This window comes from Schistocerca nitens, chromosome 3, assembly GCF_023898315.1.
Source record: "Schistocerca nitens isolate TAMUIC-IGC-003100 chromosome 3, iqSchNite1.1, whole genome shotgun sequence".
NCBI lineage: Eukaryota > Metazoa > Arthropoda > Insecta > Orthoptera > Acrididae > Schistocerca > Schistocerca nitens.
The window spans coordinates 862,517,512-862,539,354 of NC_064616.1; the positions used below are offsets into that span (position 1 = coordinate 862,517,512).

Below are 21,843 nucleotides of genomic sequence, written 5' to 3' on the forward strand. Positions count from 1 at the left end.
TCATTGCACTTTTTTCTTTTCTTTCTTTTTTTTTTTTAACGAAAAAATGCCTAGAAAACAGTCACGTCTCTCCGAATACCTCAGAACAGCTAAAAGACTGAGGACTATTTGGTCTCAAGAACTCAATGAAGACCCTGAGGCATGACTTTCTGCAACTCGAGAACATCTGGTTTTAAACTGCTTTGGAAACTCCTGAAATTGAGGCACAACATAACTCTGGTTGAGAGCATAACTTAAAAAGTGGTGGTAAAAATGTGAATCATGAATAGCAGAGTGACAGGTTCAGTATCTAGACCAATGAAATCATTCAACACGTGAGCCAAATACTGCAGTTTGATTGATGAGTCACAATTGGTGCTCTGCCTGATGAGTATCCTCGTGTTGCACACACTCCTGTTTACGAGACTGTCAAGGGACTGCCTCAGATACTGCAAATTGTGTGCAGGATTAGTACCAAATATGTTTACCCGACACAAAGTCAAAGCATATCACGAGGGCAGGTGTTTTTGGAACACTATTGACAAGATGGAGATGATTTGTTTTCCACACAGTTGTGGGTAACAATATATGGATATCCTAAACCATTGCATAGTTGAAACAACAGGCAATGGAGTGGTGCCATTCAGCTTCGCCAAAGCCAAAAAACTTAAAGTAATCCGCTTACTCAAGAAATTATGGATAGTGTTTTTGGGATGAAAAGGACACTTCTTTGGTTGATTTCATAAAACATGGGTTAATAGTTGTTGACACGTATTGCGAAGTGCTCACAAAGTTGAGATGTGCCATCAAAGATTGATGGTGTGGGAAACTGTCATCCGAGATAGGCCTTCTCCTTGATGTGTGTGCACACACGGTCCATATAACGGTAAAGATTCGGCATGTATGTTGGAGACTTTTCAAGCAACCACTCTACAGTTCTGACCCACATCCAGCAATTACTAGCTCTTCTTGCACTTGGAACAAAAGAACTTCTATGCAGAGGAGATGAAGAAGCTAGTAGAGCATTACAAAAAGTGCTTAGAAGTGGACAGTGTTTACATGGAGAAGAAGAGAAGATTTGTGGGAAATTAAAGCAAGCAACAAACACCAAACACTTTTTCTAATGAATACACATATTTTTATGAGCAAACAGCCCTTACTTCTAAATATGCCTCATATTATTGTGGAAGATGTCAGAGACACTGGACTATCAAAAGAAAGGAATGTGTGTCATAAGGAAAAAACAGGGAATCAAAATGGGAGTTGAACCTGCAGTCCAGTCAGCAGAAATTAATGATGTTATCCATTTAACTGAAAAGACCACCATCAAATGTTTTCTAATTCAGTAGCTATGCAGAGCATTTTTCGACAGTGACACTATATTCTGTTTTCAGTTTTTTTTTTTTTTTAATACAGGTCTAGAATAGTGACAGGACCAGTTTTCCATAATATTCCAAGTAATTTTTCCTCTTTAGAGTGGCCTTAGAATAAACTGAAAATGAAATGAGCTGACTTTAACCTTTGGAGATGACTAGTGACCTCGATATCAAAATAAATTGTGCAATTCACAGTCTTGGAAACATTTTAATTTTACTATATTTGAACAGATGACAAGTTTTGGATTTCCAGCAACTTGCACATCCTTGATGTCATCACCTTGTAAGATATGCTTATAAAATATGATCAGTTCTATAATTTATAAAGTGAAAAAGTGACATGCTTCATTTTGTTGTGTCAGTATCACACAGGACTTCACCTCTGGCCATAATTTCCTGTGGCCAGTTTTGGTGTTGTTAAGTGTACATGGTCACTCAACCACAGATAGTCCATCTACAAAGGTTATGTTGGATTATGATTTTATTGCCATCTTTTAGTTGTTGTTGTTGTTGTTGTTGTTGTTGTCTTCAGTCTGAATACTGGTTTGATGCAGCTCTCCATGCTACCCTATCCTGTCCGAGGTTCTTCATCCCCAATAACTACTGCAACATACATCCTTCTTAAACTGCTTACTGGGTCTCCCTCTACGATTTTTACTCCCCACACTTTTGTCCAATACTAAATTGGTGATCCCTTGATGTCACAGAATGTGTCCTATCAACCAATCCCATCCTTTGGTCAAGTTGTGCTACAAATTTCTTTTCTCATGAGCTCCATTCAGTACCTCCTCAATAGTTACATGATTGACCCATCTAATCTTCAACATTCTTCTGCAGCACCACATTTCAAAAGCTTCTATCTCTTTTTGTCTAAAGTGTTTATCGAACGTGTTTCATTTCCATACATGGATGCACTCCAGGCAAATAATTTTGGAAAAGTCTTTCTAACACTTAAATCTATATTCAATGTTAACACATTTCTCTTCTTCAGGAATGCTTCTCTCACCACTGCCAGTCTATCTTTCATATCCTCTCCACTTCCGACATCATCAGTTACTTTGCTGCACAGGTAGCAAAACTCATCTACTACTTTAAGCGTCCCATTTCCTAATCTAATCCTATTAACATCACTTGATTTAATTCAACTACTCTCCTTTATCCATTTCGCTTTTGTTGATGTTTAGCGTATTTACTCGAATCAAAGCAGCACTCAAATCTAAGACGCACCTGAAAAATGAGACTCGAAATCAAGTGAAAAATAATTTTCCGAAACTAAGCCGCACCTGAAATTTGAGACTCGAAATTCAAGGGGAGAGAAATGTTTTACACCACACCTCCAAACTGAAACAAAGTTGGTCCATTGTAACATGATACACAACTGAAGTTGGATGGATGAAGATACAGCTACAGTAGTTTGGCTCGAGTCATAAGCTTAACAGTTAAGCTTTACTAAGCAGCCACTGCTATGTGTCAGGCGCTCCATCCATATTTATACGGGTACCCTTCCTTTTTGATGTGCTTCGTCTAGTTTGAATCGGTTGCTTATTTTGATCTGATAAGTGCCGTTCTCTTTGTTATAGGTGTTTACATCACTCTAAGCGGAAAATGCATTATTGTACTGTGTCATACATTGTTTGTTTACGACCTGTCGCTGCTCGTGGCATGGCTTGCTTTTGTGCGCGCTACTGCGGCTTACAATAAAAAAAAAAAAGAGAGAGGACTTGTCTAATAAGCGAAATAATGGCAAGAGACTGCTATTTGTTGTTACTAACACTGCTCCTTTCTTTGATAATGAGCAACAAGCACCGAATAATAGACTGCATATTATAGATGATGTTCTGAACTAAAGTTTGGAGAAAATTTTTCTCTATTTGAAAATCTTTGGAGATGCCTCTTTAGTACATTACATTCTGCACAGAAATCAGATTCATCTTAGATTTAAAAATCTAGTCAATTGCCATGCTCCATTTCTGACTGTATCACTATTCAGCATAAGAATAATATGAATATAAACATGACATGGTATGTATATTCTTCTGCTTTTGCTGTTGCTGTAGTTTCGTAGTTTATTAGGCAGACAGGATTTAAATGAGATAGCAGCAAACACGAAAGAAAACATGGCATAATGTTTACATTCTTCTACCTTTTCTTTTAATTTATTTACTGACACAGAGGTTTTGTGTGTCAGTACTTATCTTTGTGCCTGGAAAGCATGCCTGTGTAGTGCTACATATATTCGATGGCAGAAGTTAGTTGTAGCGGCACCTACCAACATTTTTCAGAACTTCCGCTTACTTTGCACTCGATTCTAAGCCACAGGCGGTTTTCTGCATTACAAAAACCAGAAAAAAAAGTGCGGCTTAGATTCGAGTAAATATGTATTACATCCTCCTTTCATGGCACTATCCATTCCATTTAACTGCTTTCCCAAGTCCTTTGCTCTCCCTGAGAGAATTATAAAGTCAGTAGGAAACCTCAAAGTTTTTATTTCTTCTCCCTAAAATTTAATTGCTACTCCACATTTTTCTTTGGTTTCTTTTACTGTTTGTTCAATGTACAGATTGAAAACACTGAGGATACGCTACAACCCTTGTAGCGGTTCCACCTGCTGTTTTTTCTTTGTTTGTTGATTGTCCTTGGTGTTTACGTACTGTGTTGTCACACTGGCTGAAAAATGGGGTTTGTAATTTGGATGCTGACTACGGTAAATAATGTAGTTGACAGATGCACACTTCCTTTTCACTGACTTTTACTTTCACTTTGCAGTATCCCCCCAATAACACACAGTTATATATGTATAACCAGTGCACTACTGTTTAAACTTTCCATAAGCCTCATTAATAGTTTGCATGCGAACCTCCACATACTGCTACAATAGTTTACTGTTGAACATCTACGGGCAGTAAAAACATAACCACATAATTCACACAGTTCTTGAAGAATAAATAGGTACATATGGAAAGCAGACACTGTCATTGTTTTTACACACAGTCTAATTGTTTAACACTTATTCTACAGTTAAGTTGCAGCATTGTTGTCATTCCAACCAACACAGGTTTCTCATCTGAAACTCAGCTGTGGACTGACTGTCTCGTGACCAAAAATCAGGCCCTTATATATCGTCACAATAATAGGTACTGAAACTACACATTGTTTAAAGTTAAATTTACAGAAATTGCAATTAAAACTTAACTCTTTAAATTAACTGAATACATCAAAGATTCATTTCTTTTAACAGTTTATCCTACTACAGGGGTTAAGCCGAATTGTTTAAATCATGAAGACAACAAATATAGTTACACAAACAATACTTTTGACAAAACTGTTAATTACTTTGGAATTAATTCAGGGCTGGTTTTGCTAATATGTTTTTGAAGCGAGCCAAATAGATACTTTAAGATTACTCGCATTTTGTCTTCCAAATGTTACAATACATTATTGATATTTGTTTATACGTCAACAATAGAATTTAAGTCATGAAACAATTACTGATTTCTCCCTATAATGAAAGATACTAACTAGGAATAGTCAAAATTAGATCTGGTGTTATATTCTTTAAGACTAAGGGCCAACATTTCTCTTTTATGAAAATGCAATTATATTCGCTTATGTTAATGGTAACTAGTTAAAAGTGGAAAAATGAATTTTAGTAGGTAGATGGCAAAAAAGGAGGGTAATTGAAATTATCCCAGCTTTGTCACACCCTGTCTCATTGTCTTCCCAACTACTGCTTCCCTTTCATGCCCCTTGACTATTATAACTGCAGTCTGGTTTCTGGACAAGCTGTATTTTATCCCTGTTACCTTCAGAATTTCAAAGAGAGCATTCCAGTCCATTTTTAGTATAAAAGGAAAAACTTGAACACTTACATGAACAACTACCAATAAAAGCATTAATGAAACAAATATACTGTGGTAATAAGAGAAATAATCCAGTGCTTGAATCTCGAAAACAGCAAAATGTGTGCCTCTGCCTCTTTAAAAAAGAAGTAGCTTGATGTCAGTGATTCATGTTTTACGCTTGTTAATAAGAGAAAGCAAAATGAAATCTAGCTTAGCATTTGCCTAGGCAAGTTGGAAAAATCTCAAAATGATTAACATCAAATTTACATGTGTTCAACTAGATGTGTGTACCAGTATAAAAATGAAACCATGTAACACCTTCGCAACGTCAAGAAAAGTTGATATATACGAACAAACTGAAAAATGGATGGAGACACAACAGTCTATGACAAGTCACTCACATAACAGCCACAGTGAATAATCCACGTGCTCCAGAGGATAATAGGAAAGATGATAAAAAAAAAGAAAGAAATGCAACAACCTCGAGACTTTGATTAAGTGAAACCCCTCTTTTACACCATTCCAGGAACTTGCAAAAAAATGGTGTGAATTGTGGGAAAATGTAAAAGACGGAAATAATATTTTAAGTGGTAAAAGTCACATATAGGACCCCCCCCCCCCCCCCCAACCATCCACATTACATTTCCGTAGTTTATGTATATTATATGTACATAATATGCATGAAAATATTCATTGCAGATTTGTTTAATATCTAATAAATGTATTCTGAATTTGGTACTATGTTCAGCTGCTGCTGTGACATTTCCCACCACTTCAACACAACAAGCTGTACTAAGAGTGACTCATTTTTGTGAGAGGCAGGTAGCAGTAAACCATGAAACCACCATATTTAAGTGTTTGCAAAGCTAAAGCACTGTATTTGGCAATTTTCATATTTATATTTTCATACTACAAAAATATGCACTGCAAGTGTTACATTGGATTAAAGATCTCTCCAAAATGCATCCATTTGTCCTGCTACAATGTTGAGAAAAGTGACACCACTGGCTGTTTTAAATTTTATAATGGAAAGTGTGAAATATTGCAAAGAGCATTAAATATGGTGTGCAAACATAGAGATTAGGCTGCACTACTAATCAGTCTGTCACCACAGCCTTTAATTCATATTCACATTCATTGGCTTCACATTCTCACAACCAAATTGTCACGTTCAAACCTAAGATACACCTTGGGCTACATTACAGATCAGTCTGCCAAGATTCTACCAAGATTCTGGGGGCTGTGGGTGGGTGGGTTACCAAATCTCTCTTTACCCTCTTACGTTGATGCTTTATAAAAGATAAATAAGGCATTTTGTTTATCACACTGACTTTTAATTTGAATGGTCTTACATAAATGTGGCATAATGAAAAAACAGGTTCAGCAGTCCCTACTTTTTAAGGAAAAAAGTCTGAAATTGTAGATTGCTTTAATTTTTTGGTGAATTGTTACAATTTTCAGTTCATAAACACAATGAACAGCTCTGACATCTACATTTGCAGCAAAAATCAATTTTTTATTGTCCTCACTGCCGCATTTACATTTTTGATAGAAGGATCCCTATCACAATCGCTATCACTGTCACTTTTTGCACTATCATCCTTTTCCTCTATATGAAAGTCCATAATATGTTCAACAGACATACTTTCAACAGTGACAAGATTGTCATCAATGTGTTGGAAATCTTGCACTGGATGCTCCAACTGCAGCTCTCCCATGGTGAAGCACGTAGAGTTTCAGTGTCACATTTATTACTCACATCTGGTATGTCATATCCATTTCCTTCATCTCCTTGGACGAAACCTGCTTATCGAAAGCCATTAGAGATGGCGGACTACTTAACCTCTGTCCATGACTTGGCATTATAGTGTGAAACATCTAAAATTGACACTTTAAATGAGGCTGGGTCTTTTCCAGCTCTCACCAAACTTAATGCCTCCTGCACATTGGCTTTCTAGTAATAAGTTTTGAAGGCATGAGTAATGGCAAAATCCAAGAGCTGCCATTTGACTGTGTAGTTTGGTGGGAGGAGATGCAAATTGTATAAATTTATATTTTTTGGTAGTGAAGGGTGATAGTGCATAAACAGGAGAATTTTCCTGTTATATGTTCCCATTCTTGCATCAGAGCTATGCAACTGCTTCTTGTATAGTTCCATCATCCATGCTTTGTTACTGGAAATTTAATTTGTGGGAAATGTTTTTCCCTTTTTAAAACAATATGAATTTTTTTTATTTTCCAGTCACAAACGGTTTAATTTTTTTCAGAGCCATCAGTGTCTGTGCCTACCATTACTGTAAGGCCAACTTCACTATTTTTCCCTCTGTGACAATTTACCCCTTTAAAGGCAGTGTTTAGTTTGGAAAGACATTGAAAAAGAGATCAGCGTCACCTTCCCTCAGTTTATACTGCTTTGTAAGTTCTTATAATCTACCACTCTGCCATTGACTAAAAGCTTTTCTGGTTACGTTGTTTCCTTCACCATCTCCATTTTTTGTACACCATATTATACCACTTTCTGAACCTATCAGTGCACCTTGTTGCATGTGGAGAAGTCCTCAATTCCAAGTGCATTAGCCACCTTGGTACCTTTTAGCAAAACATCACACTGTTCATCAGGATGTTGGAGACACACACGCCCTGAAACCAATTCATAATTTCTTTGAGCTCAGCATATTTAGAATAACTGGCATATTCAATCCTTTTTGAATTTGGACCACGGTTACTTGCACTTTCCTTAACAGAGTCTTTGTTTTTGAAGATTATCTGCAGCACAGACATAGGTACCGCTAAACTCTGTGGTAATGCCACAAACATTCTGTGATGAATTTTAACTCTTTTGAGAATTTTTACTTCCTTCCTCCAATGACAGTGTTTTCTTATCTCTTTTGGTAATATTTTCCATTTTAAAACTGGAAAGCATTAAATTTCTACTTGAGAGAAACAACTAACAACACAACAATTCGATTACTTATGCAAGACTTTAAACATCACACGGTACACACAGTCAACTTTTGGCATGGTGGTTGACAGGAGTAACTATGTCGACTGGGCTTTGTTGGTACAGCGAATGTAGTCAGTCTTAGCTAGCAGATGACACTGCATTCAGTGCATATACAAACCATAGATGTAACTGTATTATTACTAACAAATACTGGGAAGGGAACGTCCTCTGCATACGACCATAATCATAGGGTGTAGTTAACACTAAACAATATGGATACAATAATGTCCAGCAGGAGATGAAGCACAAGTGTCACAACTTGTTCTGACTTATACCAATTCAGATACATTGAGTAGAGCACCAAGGGAACAAGAAAGTTAACTGTATAATGTCTGTAAACACTATTTGAAAGTCAATGTCATTTTATGTCAATTACATCATTCTTATGTCCACGAATACTGTTTCTTAAAGCTTAAATTGTGGGAAAATTATAAGTATGTTACTGCAAAAAGGGTGTGGATTAGCTTTGTGAACATAAGAAAGCTGATGTGAGCAATAAAAAAAGTGTTGTAAATGGAGAGAAAAACATTAAATCTGGGAACGTAAAAGTGGGGTTTATACAGTAGACATTGTGTACATTAGGAAACCATCAGGATAGCCAAGCATTTTAATGTGCTGCTTTCAGGATTTGGAGAGGCGAGCCTGGCCCGGATTGAATGGAACTCATGAATTAATGACGAGGGCTGGTGAACTGGCCAACCTGGATGTAGTTTTTAGGTGATTTCCCACATTCAATTGGGTAAATGACAGCTGGTACCCATGTCCCACCTCAGATTTGCTACACAAACATTTAGAAAATGTTCTAACACTTGGAATATATGACTGAATATATGACTTACTCTAGAAGCAGACAGATGGAGGTAGACACATTCTAACCCCAGGAGAGTTGTGGGATCAGGAAGGGCAGCCAGTCACCAACTGTCACTGAATTGTGAAAACCCGTATAACAACGGAGACCCCATACAGAAATGGGAAAGAGGCAAAGAAGAGGAAGAGGAGGCGGAGGAGGAGGAAAAGGAAGGTGTACAGTACAATAGCAAGAAGCAAGGAATTTACATTATTTCAAAACACATAACTTTCAAGAAATAATGGTGTCTGTTCTTTTACACTACAATAGTCATGTGTGTGTGGCCATATATATATACATGAAGAGAAATAATTATTTCAATCACATGACGGAATTAAAACAATTCAATGATGACAAGTGAAAGGTTGTGCCACACTGGGACTTGAATCCAGACTTTCTGCCTAAACTGCTTCAGTAATCTGAGCACACTTCCTGTTCAACACAAACTCCCAACTTTTCTCACACTATTTCTATAGCCATAGCCTCCCCCCCCCCCTTTCCCCACAGTTCATTTTCCTTATTGCTCACAGCACCTTCCTGCAAGAGGTGAGACCTCGGGTGCATCCACACTGAAGATACCATGAAATGCCATCAGGGTGTAGATATTACTATTATATTTGTGGTGTCTGTTCTTTCACACACGTCCTAGGAAGACGGATAGGGGGGCGTTATGGAAGTAGTGTGTGACAAGTTGGAAATTTGGGCTGAATGGGAGGTGCTTTGATGGTCGAATCGGTTACAGTGACCACTTGCATAAAGTGAGAAATCCAGGTTCAAGTCCCAGTCCCATACAAATTTTCATTTATTACTAACTTCAGAACATAATTGCCATAAATAACATGCAAGAAACATAAACAAAAATACTTACCCACTACTTGTTGAATGGATAGTAATCCAGAGACGTATTTGGTTTGAACTTTGGTTTTGCATCTTTTTTTGCTATTTCTAACAACTTCTGAACATCTTTCCTGCAAAAATGAGAAAGTATATGATGCAATTAGTGAAAAAATCGAATATCTAGTTTTAACATACACAAGTGGAACACAAAGAGAGTCCTTAATGTCCCAGAAATTCAATGTGGTACATCACTGAAATCACAATCAAATATTACTACAGAAAAAAGGCTAATTAAAATATTAAAATAGCAGCCAGAAACACACTGTGGATAAAGGTTAGGCATTTATTTCTGCAGAACTGGGAAAAAAAGAACCATGTGATGAGTGATATAATGACAGAGACAATAAGTGAGGCAAAATAACATGTGTCAACTTATGTAGTGAGCCAGATGACCTCAATTATAATATATTAAGTACAAGTTCTTTAATCAGCCATGGATTTAAGATATGAAAACTGATAATCCCTACTACATCTCCAATATTTTAAAAAATAAATCATGGTTTCAGTAACACCCTTAACCTCTTAGATTGTATCTAATTGTAGTGAAACAAATGCTAGGATTTCATCCTAATGACTAGCTCTTCACAAATTATAAGGACATCTCCATTTACATTACTTCAAACAGTTATTTCTTCTGTCTCTGACAACATGGATTTATTTCCATACTTTTAAAGAAAGTAAATGATGGTTTGAATGCCACTGTGTTTTACCAGTCATGATAGCATGCAGTTCATGCAGTTTTTTATGGGAAAATGATCAGAAAAAGGGGCAGGCATGAGTTTAAAGTGGGATATAAACCTCAATGAGATTTGGCATCTTTCACTGCCAAAGCTGAAAGTCACTGCCTGTGAGAGAAAAAAGCCCTACAATTTAAAGTATTTCAGTTACTATTTTAATACTTAACATCTGGAATTCAGTGTCTGATCAAAAGAATCTGGACACCTAAAAGTGGATATGGGTGTGGCTACCCTTCACCTTTGTAACAGTTTGAACTCTGCTGAGGACAATTTCAATAAGGTGTCTGAATGTCTGTGGGGAAATGGCAGCCTACTCGTCCTCAAGAACCAAAACCAGAGAAAGTAGTGGTACTGGATGCTGGGGCCTGGAGCAAAGTCGACATTCTCACTCATCACCAAAGGCGGGAAAATTAGAGTGTAACGTCCTTTACTGCATGATTAAATGATGAGGGCGTCCTCTTGGGTAAAATATTCCGGAGGTAAAATAGTCCCCCATTCGGATCTCCGGGCGGGGACTACTCAAGAGGACGTCGTTATCAGGAGAAAGAAAACTGGCATTCTACGGATCGGAGCGTGGAATGTCAGATCCCTTAATCGGGCAGGTAGGTTAGAAAATTTAAAAAGGGAAATGGATAGGTTAAAGTTAGATATAGTGGGAATTAGTGAAGTTCGGTGGCAGGAGGAACAAGACTTTTGGTCAGGTGATTACAGGGTTATAAATACAAAATCAAATAGGGGTAATGCAGGAGTAGGTTTAATAATGAATAAAAAAATAGGAGTCCGGGTTAGCTACTACAAACAGCATAGTGAACGCATTATTGTGGCCAAGATAGACACAAAGCCCATGCCTACTACAGTAGTACAAGTTTATATGCCAACTAGCTCTGCAGATGATGAAGAAATTGATGAAATGTATGACGAGATAAAAGAAATTATTCAGGTAGTGAAGGGAGACGAAAATTTAATAGTCATGGGTGACTGGAATTCGTCAGTAGGAAAAGGGAGAGAAGGAAACATAGTAGGTGAATATGGATTGGGGGGAAGAAATGAAAGAGGAAGCCGCCTTGTAGAATTTTGCACAGAGCATAACTTAATCATAGCTAACACTTGGTTCAAGAATCATAAAAGAAGGTTGTATACCTGGAAGAATCCTGGAGATACTAATACGTATCAGATAGATTATATAATGGTAAGACAGAGATTTAGGAACCAGGTTTTAAATTGTAAGACATTTCCAGGGGGCAGATGTGGATTCTGACCACAATCTATTGGTTATGAACTGCAGATTGAAACTGAAGAAACTGCAAAAAGGTGGGAATTTAAGGAGATGGGACCTGGATAAACTGAAAGAACCAGAGGTTGTAGAGAAATTCAGGGAGAGCATAAGGGAACAATTGACAGGAATGGGGGAAAGAAATACAGTAGAAGAAGAATGGGTAGCTCTGAGGGATGAAGTAGTGAAGGCAGCAGAGGATCAAGTAGGTAAAAAGACAAGGGCTAATAGAAATCCTTGGGTAACAGAAGAAATATTGAATTTAATTGATGAAAGGAGAAAATATAAAAATGCAGTGAATGAAGCAGGCAAAAGGGAATACAAACGTCTCAAAAATGAGATCGACAGAAAGTGCAAAATGGCTAAGCAGGGATGGCTAGAGGACAAATGTAAGGATGTAGAGGCTTGTCTCACTAGGGGTAAGATAGATACTGCCTACAGGAAAATTAAAGAGACCTTTGGAGAGAAGAGAACCACTTGTATGAATATCAAGAGCTCAGATGGCAACCCAGTTCTAAGCAAAGAAGGGAAGGCAGAAAGGTGGAAGGAGTATATAGAGGGTTTATACAAGGGCGATGTACTTGAGGACAATATTATGGAAATGGAAGAGGATGTAGATGAAGATGAAATGGGAGATAAGATACTGCGTGAAGAGTTTGACAGAGCACTGAAAGACCTGAGTCGAAACAAGGCCCCGGAAGTAGACAACATTCCATTAGAACCACTGATGGCCTTGGGAGAGCCAGTCATGACAAAACTCTACCATCTGGTGAACAAGATGTATGAGACAGGCGAAATACCCACAGACTTCAAGAAGAATATAATAATTCCAATACCAAAGAAAGCAGGTGTTGACAGATGTGAAAATTACCGAACTATCAGTTTAATAAGTCACAGCTGCAAAATACTAACACGAATTCTTTACAGACGAATGGAAAAACTGGTAGAAGCGGACCTCGGGGAAGATCAGTTTGGATTCCGTAGAAATGTTGGAACACGTGAGGCAATACTAACCTTACGACTTATCTTAGAAGAAAGATTAAGGAAAGGCAAACCTACGTTTCTAGCATTTGTAGACTTAGAGAAAGCTTTTGACAACGTTAACTGGAATAGTCTCTTTCAAATTCTGAAGGTGGCAGGGGTAAAATACAGGGAGCGAAAGGCTATTTACAATTTGTACAGAAACCAGGTGGCAGTTATAAGAGTCGAGGGGCATGAAAGGGAAGCAGTGGTTGGGAAAGGAGTGAGACAGGGTTGTAGCCTCTCCCCGATGTTATTCAATCTGTATATTGAGCAAGCAGTAAAGGAAACAAAAGAAAAATTCGGAGTAGGTATTAAAATTCATGGAGAAGAAGTAAAAACTTTGAGGTTCGCCGATGACATTGTAATTCTGTCAGAGACAGCAAAGGACTTGGAAGAGCAGTTGAACGGAATGGACAGTGTCTTGAAAGGAGGATATAAGATGAACATCAACAAAAGCAAAACGAGGATAATGGAATGTAGTCAAATTAAATCGGGTGATGCTGAGGGGATTAGATTAGGAAATGAGACACTTAAAGTAGTAAAGGAGTTTTGCTATTTAGGGAGTAAAATAACTGATGATGGTCGAAGTAGAGAGGATATAAAATGTAGACTGGCAATGGCAAGGAAATCGTTTCTGAAGAAGAGAAATTTGTTAACATCGAGTATAGATTTAAGTGTCAGGAAGTCATTTCTGAAAGTATTTGTATGGAGTGTAGCCATGTATGGAAGTGAAACATGGACGATAACCAGTTTGGACAAGAAGAGAATAGAAGCTTTTGAAATGTGGTGCTACAGAAGAATGCTGAAGATAAGGTGGGTAGATCACGTAACTAATGATGAGGTATTGAATAGGATTGGGGAGAAGAGAAGTTTGTGGCAGAACTTGACTAGAAGAAGGGATCGGTTGGTAGGACATGTTTTGAGGCATCAAGGGATCACAAATTTAGCATTGGAGGGCAGCGTGGAGGGTAAAAATCGTAGAGGGAGACCAAGAGATCAATACACTAAGCAGATTCAGAAGGATGTAGGTTGCAGTAGGTACTGGGAGATGAAGAAGCTTGCACAGGATAGAGTAGCATGGAGAGCTGCATCTAACCAGTCTCAGGACTGAAGACCACAACAACAACAACGTCCTGTCAACAACAAGGTCCTTAGAGAGGGAGCACAAACTCAAATTACGAAAGGATGGGAAAGGAAATTGGTCGTGCCCTCTTCAAACAAATCATTTCAGCATTTGTCTGGAGTGATTTACGAAAATCACTAATTCATCCCAAAGGTGTTCCATTTGGTTCAGATCATGACCCTGTGCATGACAGTACATTTAAGGAATGTTATTTTCCACAAGCCAGTGCCTCACAGATGCTGCTTTATGACAGACTGCATTGTCATGATGATACAATCAGTCATCCCCTCTGAACTGGTCCTCTGCTGTATACAGTACACAATGCTGTAAAATGTGTTCATATATGTGTAAAAAATAAGGATGGCACACCCTAAACATGGAAAAAAATAATACAATAACACCACCTCCTCTACAATTCACTACTGGCACTACACATGACGGCAAGTAAAGTTCTCCAAGCATTCGCCAAACTCAAACTCAATAGGTTGGCGCAGGGTATAGCATGATTCATCACTCCAAATCACTCGTTTCACCATCCACTGTCCGGTAGTGTCACTCTTTACACCACCTCATGCATCGCTTAGCACTGACTAAAGAAATATGTGGCTTGTGGGCAACTGCTTGACCATTGCATCCCATTCTTTTTCACTCATTATGCTAGCTGGACTACTGGTAGCACTTTGGAACTCATGAGCGATTCCTTCTGCTGATTTCATGCAATTTTTTTACAACCACCCTATACAACAACACTCATCAGGTTCCTGTCCATCAGTACATTAGGTCTGACTGGTCTTTGTTTAGCTGTGGTTGTTCCTTCGCATTTCCACTTCACAATCACATTACCACCAATCAACTTGGCAATCGGAAATGTCACTGACGGATTTGTTACTCAGGTGACAGCTAATGGATAATCCATGTTTGGAGTTACTGAACTCTTTTGACCTGCCAATTCTCTGTTACTGCTTCTCTACTGACAGCACAATACCCCCAGTCTCCTTTTATACTGGTGGGTCAGTGATCAGAGAGTGTATTGCAAATGTCAGAGTATTAGTGACAGTCATAAGATGTTACTTCAGGTTTACATAAATAGGTACAGCTGTACAAAATTTTGTTTTAAGAAATCAGAGACAAGCGTAAAAGAAATATGCATATGCAAGGGAAAGAAAGAAAAACAGGGAATATTAGGGTTCAGCGTCCCATCAATAAAAAGGTCATTAGCAATGGAGCACAATCTCAGACTGAGAAAGGATTGGGAATGAAATGGTCATGTGTTTTCAAAGGAGCCATCCTGGCATTCACCTAATGAGATTTGGGGATTCACCTAATGAGATTTTGGGAAATCACAGAAAAACTAAATTCAGATGACTTAATGGCAATTTGAGCCATCATAATACCAAATATGAGTCCAGGGTATTCTCATTGGGCCAGCTCACCCTGTTCCAAGATATGGGAGCAAATGACCACAATAAATATAGTAGTGGAAAAAATAAATACATGAAAGTAAATAGGTGACTAAAGATAATGCACCCTAATAAGAATATAAGGTTCAAATTATACATATTTTTCAGTCAAAGTGATCAGCAATGCTGAAATATCTCAGTTGTTAGGCAGTATTGAAAACAAACAGCTCAACGACTGACTGCGAAATTCACAGCAGCTGTGGATCCATACACACAAAAGACTTGTTTCATTACCAACAATATAAACATTGATGCTTCATCATACGTACAGCTAAATCTATACTCTGTGAATAAGCATCATTTCCTGAACTGTATTTTTGGCTGAACTTAGCTTATTTATGGGGGGCCAAAGCAATATACAAAATGATTTACACAGGGTAGAGAATCAGCTTTTCATTTGGTTATGTTTTACATTCCAGATTACATAGAAAGACAAGCATATAATGCATTTACTGAAAACTGAAGAGGAGAGCTACAGTTCAGTATAGATTTTGAAAGTAACTCTGGTATCCCTGCCTGACAAGTTTGAAAGCTTGTCAGAATGCATGGACCTAGACGACAGCTGCTACTCAGTGCTTCTGATATTTGCGGGTGTTGCTGCCGCCGCCCCAGTGCTAGGTGCATTTCATACACAGGTGCCGGCCTATTGGCACCTGTGGCCACACTGTAAAGATAGCAGCACAAGGGGCCAGACCTCAGTCATGTTCAGACTGCACTCTCGTATTGTTAATTGTACTCAAAGTCTAGGCTCTCAATTCGGTCTACTATCCAGGCTTGTCATTCTGTCATGTTATCTTCATTGTTCCTCCATCACTGTTGCTGTCTTTCTGTGACTGTGATAACTGACTCCCTTGGACAGTTGGCCAGTGTCTTCTGGTCGTGCCCGATTTTGGTTACTATAATTGGCGATAGGGAAAATGGTTAACACTGTCTTATGGGTGCGAAACTTGTGCAACTTGTGGAACAGCTACAGCAACAGATGCTCCTGCAGAATTGCAACAGCAGTTAAAGCGGTAAACTGGTCAATCTTCCTTTCTTGGAATTCCTCAGAGACATTTTTAAAACTAAATAACTTGGCTCCCCTCTTAAATCTGGTTGCACTAGCAATCCTGTAGGCATGTTTATTGCTGCTGTTGAACTATTATTGACAATGTTTCCATGTGGTTGCATCACACATTGAGTTTCATCAATGCTGCAAGCAACTGAGGCAACTGCAAGCAACTGAGGCAGTCATATTGCTCATGGGTGATGGATTTGTAAGGACTGAGTCGCCGTTGTGTTTTCACTGGCGCAAACCCATCTTGTAAAACCTCATAAGCGGATTCCTTGATTCGAGACACGTTGGTTCAATTGGTCCCCAATCTAGAAATACACACTGCAGCCCTCAGGCAGGACAATATTTTCTTGAATGATATTTTGAAAATTGTGCACTCTTTTGAGATCACACAGGTGGCAAATGAATATCTTATGGCAAGAGTTCAACCATAACCAAGGTGACGAAATTCTCGCAAGTCCTTTTCCCGACGGCATTGTCATGATTCATCACTTTGAATGGGTTAGTGGCCTGTGAGCAGCCAAGCACACCACATCAGTGTAAGCAGCAGGGTCTTCCATGTTGTCCTGAGTGTTTCACACTGCACTAACATGCAGACTGACAGATCACTAGGTACACTGCACCCATTGTTGAAAGGCTGGGCATCTCTGAACTGTCTGCTGTCAAGCATCGGGACAGCCAAACCCCACTCCACATTTGTGTCAAGTGACAATGCGTGAACTACACAACATTGTTCCCCAGGGCAATCCTCCCATCACTAAGCTGTCTACTGATCTCACAACTGCACATCAGGATGTTTGTTTGTAGACATGGGAGTGACGGTTTCCCTTGTGAACCTCCCAACATATGCTCACCTGGGTTACTCAGCATTGGCCCCGCCCTCCTGCAAGTTGTCTGTATATGGTGATAGATCAACTCTCCTCAGAGGTTAGTTCACAACTACAGCAGCAAACAAGGAGGTTACATGGCTGATAACACTGTTTGTTGCCAACAGTCATTCAGTTGGAAATGTTTTCAGCCTGAATGCCTTCTCACTGTTTGTGTTCTTCATCATGGACAAAGTTCACATTCCAGACACTGTTCTCTTTCAGGAACTTGTCTCTGTTTGGCCCTGGCCTTGGGAGCACCACCATTTTGAGGCATATATTTCTATATGTCCAGATACAATGCACTGTTTATGTCAGGCATGTGCACTTCCAGTCTCCCTACGGCCAGCCGTTAAGCTCAAATTCGATCGGCTTCATAACGCTAGGGTAACTGAACCTGTCAAAACTAGTCCTTAGTCCACACTACTGGTAGTGGTTAAGAAACAGAATGAATCCTTCCAGCTCTGTGGAGATTTTGGGACAACAATCAATGCCCAAGTACACATTGAAACCTACTTCATATCATATCCGGAGAATCTCCTCATGAAGCTTGTCAGTGCTTATTTACAGATCCCACTGGATGAGGAATCACTATGTTTTATGGTCATCAATACACTCTTTGGTTTGTACAAATACAAATGTTTGTCCGTCGCATTCTCTTCCACTATCGCAATCTTGAAGAGATATCTGGTACGGTTAACCATATCCATTCCAGCTTGTACCAATTACCTAGATGATCTATTTCCTATGTTGTTAATGCAGAGCTAAAGTGATGCCTACAAAAATGTCAGTTTTTTTAGTAGCAGGTGGAATACCTTGGACACATGCTCAACAAAAATGGGAATCAGCCCATGACTGAAACATTAGGGCTGTTGACTCTCTCCCACATCCTCAAAATCTACAGGAGCTGCAGGCTTTTCTGAGTAAAGTGAATTATTATTATAAGTTCCTCCTGCAAGCACCACACATTGAACACCCTCTCAAGCAGCTGCAGAAGAAGGGCATTCAGATACAGAGTTCAACTGTCTATGAACATGCTTTTTCAAGCTGAAGCACAAGATACACTTGGCACCTTTTCTTACACCCTTTTCTCCATCACATCCCCTTGTTTTAGCTGTTGACGATTCCAAATATGGCACTTGCGGTGCTGGGGCATTATAATGGAGATGGTACTGAGCAACCCATCACCTACGCGTCGAAGACATTGACGCCAGAAACTACTCACAGATCGAGGCAGAGGCTTTGGCAATCATCTATGCCATTAAGAAACTCCATGTGTACCTCTTTGGGACAAAGTTTATCCCCATTACTGGCCACAAACCATTGGTAGCGCTCTTTGGGCCACACTCTCAGCCTCCAGAGCAGACAGCTCAAAGGCTCCAGTGCTGGACTTTTTTCCTTAGTTCTTACAATTACACCTTTAAGTACAAGCCAACTGTGCAACATGCAAATGCAGATGTGCTCTCTCATCTACCCTCAGGACCAGAGCCGGTGTTTGACCAACAAGGAATCTTCTGTTTCCACATTGATACAAAATGACAATGCACCTTGGATGGGTTTTCCATTACTGCTACTCACATTGCCGCAGACATGCTCTGTGACCCTATCCTATGGTTTGTTGTGCACTATGTGTTACATGGGTGGCCCACTTATTTTTCCAAATCTGCTGAGCCAGCACTCTGGGTCTGGGCTCACCTTTGTCATTGTTTGTCCGCTGTCTTCGATATTCTGCAGCTGGATGAGGAAGCAGATATTCACCGTGTTGTCATGCCAACTACATTACTCCACTTCAGTCTTTTTCACCCTGCCCCACTCCCCAATGACCCTGGGGCCGCATTCACCTGGGCTTAGCTGGTCCCATTCTCTCTACATGGCTCATTGCCGTGGATGCTTATTCCGTATACCCTTATGTGGTTAGCATGGCATCCATCACTAGGACCACCGCACTCAATGCACTTACCTGGATTCTCGTCATCAAAGGGCTTCCCCGCACTCTTTTGTCTGACAACGGACCCCAATTAATGGTGATGGCCTTGAACAGGTCTGCAATGTCAATGAAATTAAATACTTGTTTAGCCCACCTTTTCACCCATTCTTCAATGGTGAAGTGGAGAGGGTGGTGTGTACATTTAAACAACAAAAGTTGACAGCATTGGGCACACCCAGCACCGCAGCAGCACTAACAATATTTCTCAGCACCTACAGGACCACTCCTGTCCTTGACTGTAACACAGAAGAGCTCCTCCATGGTTAACAGCCACACACTTTCCTCCAACTCCTGGCACGACAGCCCTCAAAATCCCAGATCTGACAAGCTGAATGATACGCCCCAGGTTCAGCTGTTTGGGTGTGTTCACATGGGACAAAACCTTTGTGGATGCCAGCTACAGTGGTGGCCATCCATGGCGGTGCCTTATGACAGTTGATACTCTGAGGGGTTTGGACTGTTGGCACACCAATCAACTCCTTCCCTACCAACTGACTGTGCCACCATCAGTGGGTCACTCAGAATTGGAATGCCCTTTTGACAATCCCTCAAGCACACGGGTGCAATTTGTGCTCCAGGCCACCATCAGTGGTTCCCGTGGATGCGGGTATGGAGGTTGAGACCTAACTGTAGCACCCATCCATGCAACAGTCATCTCCCACATTGCCATTCCCAAGCACATTGTCTGGCATCCTGTTTTCCCCTCTTGCAGCCAGCAGGCTCCTCCATCAGGACGCCAACTGTGCCAGTGGTTCACCTTCCAAAACTTTGTCCACGACGCTTCAAATGCATCCATTTGGGGGGGGGGGAGGGGAATCCTGGTATCTAGTCCCAATGAGTTCAAAAGCCTCAGTCCCCCTCCCTGGAATGCATGGACATAGATGACAGCCGCAGACAGTGCTCCTTATATTTGTGAGTGCTGCTGTCGCCACCTCAGTGCTAGGCACAGGCCATGTCCCACAACCCAACCTATTGGCACCTGTGGCCATGCTATAAAACTAGCAGTGCAAGGGCCCAGAACTCAGTCGGGTTCCAACTGCACTCTTGTATTGTTCACTGTGCTCAGCATTGGTTGGTTCTTGATATTGCTATGTCTAAGCTCTCAATTCAGTTCACTCTCCAGACTTGTCATTCTATTGTGTTGTCTTCGTTGTTCCTCCATCACTGTTGTCTTTCCGTGGTTTTTAGCGTATCACCCTTGACTCCCTCGGCCAGTGCCTTCTGGTTGTGTCAAATTTTGGTTCCTATAGTAACGTATTTGCGAAGGTGTGCAATGCATCTTAACAGCTGTATGACAAAACTGGGGAAATAACAGATCATAGTCTTTTCTACAGAAATGTCTCAGCATATGCTTCAAATGATATAGGGAATACGCACAAAATTTAAATCAGGTTGCACCACCATTAACATTGTTTATTTGTTCTGTTCTTATTGGAGACAACAATCTGCAGGCCCAACATGAGGAGATAGGCTTATGTACAATATTTATCACAAATAATTTCAGAGGAATTATTTATAAGACATGATTACCTGTATGCTGCAGGCAGGCACTCCTCTTCAAATGTGCACTCAAACTCTTCTTTTTCATGTGACCTGTAAATCCTGGAACGCAGGACATCTACATCTCTGTGAAATTCGTCAATCAAGTAGTCTATTGTTTTTGGTGAAGTGTCAAACTCAATCAAAAAGTAACTGAAAAAATGACAAAGTAAAATCATAAAGCTACATGGAAAAGTGTGGTCTTCCAATCAAACTGAAAGAAATTTTTTGTCCATAAAACACATAGTGATTTCAAAGGAACAATCAATAAATTACTACAGGATAGCTGGCACTGTACTCACTCTATAATTACCTCTAAAAGCAATCAAGAAAACTTTTAGATATGATGTTTCAACATAATCAACACAAAACATAAAAAAATCTGCAGTTAATTACTTACTGACTACATGACTACAATTGATAATAATACAAAACACATGTACTTTTATGTGAGAGACTGAGCGAGGTGGTGCAGTGGTTAGCACACTGGACTCGCATTCGGGAGGACGACGGTTCAATCCCGTCTCCAGCCATCCTGATTTAGGTTTTCTGTGATTTCCCTAAATCGTTTCAGGCAAATGCCGGGATGGTTCACTTGAAAGGGCACGGCCGATTTCCTTCCCCATCCTTCCCTAACCCGAGCTTGCGCTCCGTCTCTAATGACCTCGTTGTCGACGGGACTTTAAACAACACTAACCTAACCTTTTATGTGAGAGATGCAGGGCATATATGGTTTCAGGATGAATTTTTCAACCTGCAGTGGAATGTGCATTATTTTGAAACTTTCTGGCAGATTAAAATTGTGGTGGACTAGGACCTGAACCCAGAACCTTGCC

The 21,843-nt window shown here is 39.8% G+C and overlaps 1 protein-coding gene and 1 non-coding gene across 3 annotated transcripts in view; one reads left to right on the forward strand and one right to left on the reverse strand.

The window, feature by feature from the left end:
* Positions 1-21,843, reverse strand: part of LOC126249793 (probable 28S ribosomal protein S6, mitochondrial) — a 62,241-nt gene that overhangs the window by 30,701 nt on the left and 9,697 nt on the right. For both annotated transcript variants that reach the window (XR_007545664.1, XM_049951480.1), the window contains exons 3-4: positions 20,999-21,160; positions 9,917-10,016 (exon numbers count right to left, since the gene is read on the reverse strand). Coding sequence is in view for 1 of the 2 variants with exons in the window: in XM_049951480.1 (XP_049807437.1) it covers positions 9,920-10,016; positions 20,999-21,160 (259 nt within the window). In the remaining variant the exon portion in view is untranslated. The remainder of the gene's footprint in view (positions 1-9,916; positions 10,017-20,998; positions 21,161-21,843) is intronic.
* Positions 21,468-21,540, forward strand: Trnaa-cgc (transfer RNA alanine (anticodon CGC)). Its single transcript has one exon. It is a non-coding gene; the product is annotated as a tRNA-Ala (tRNA).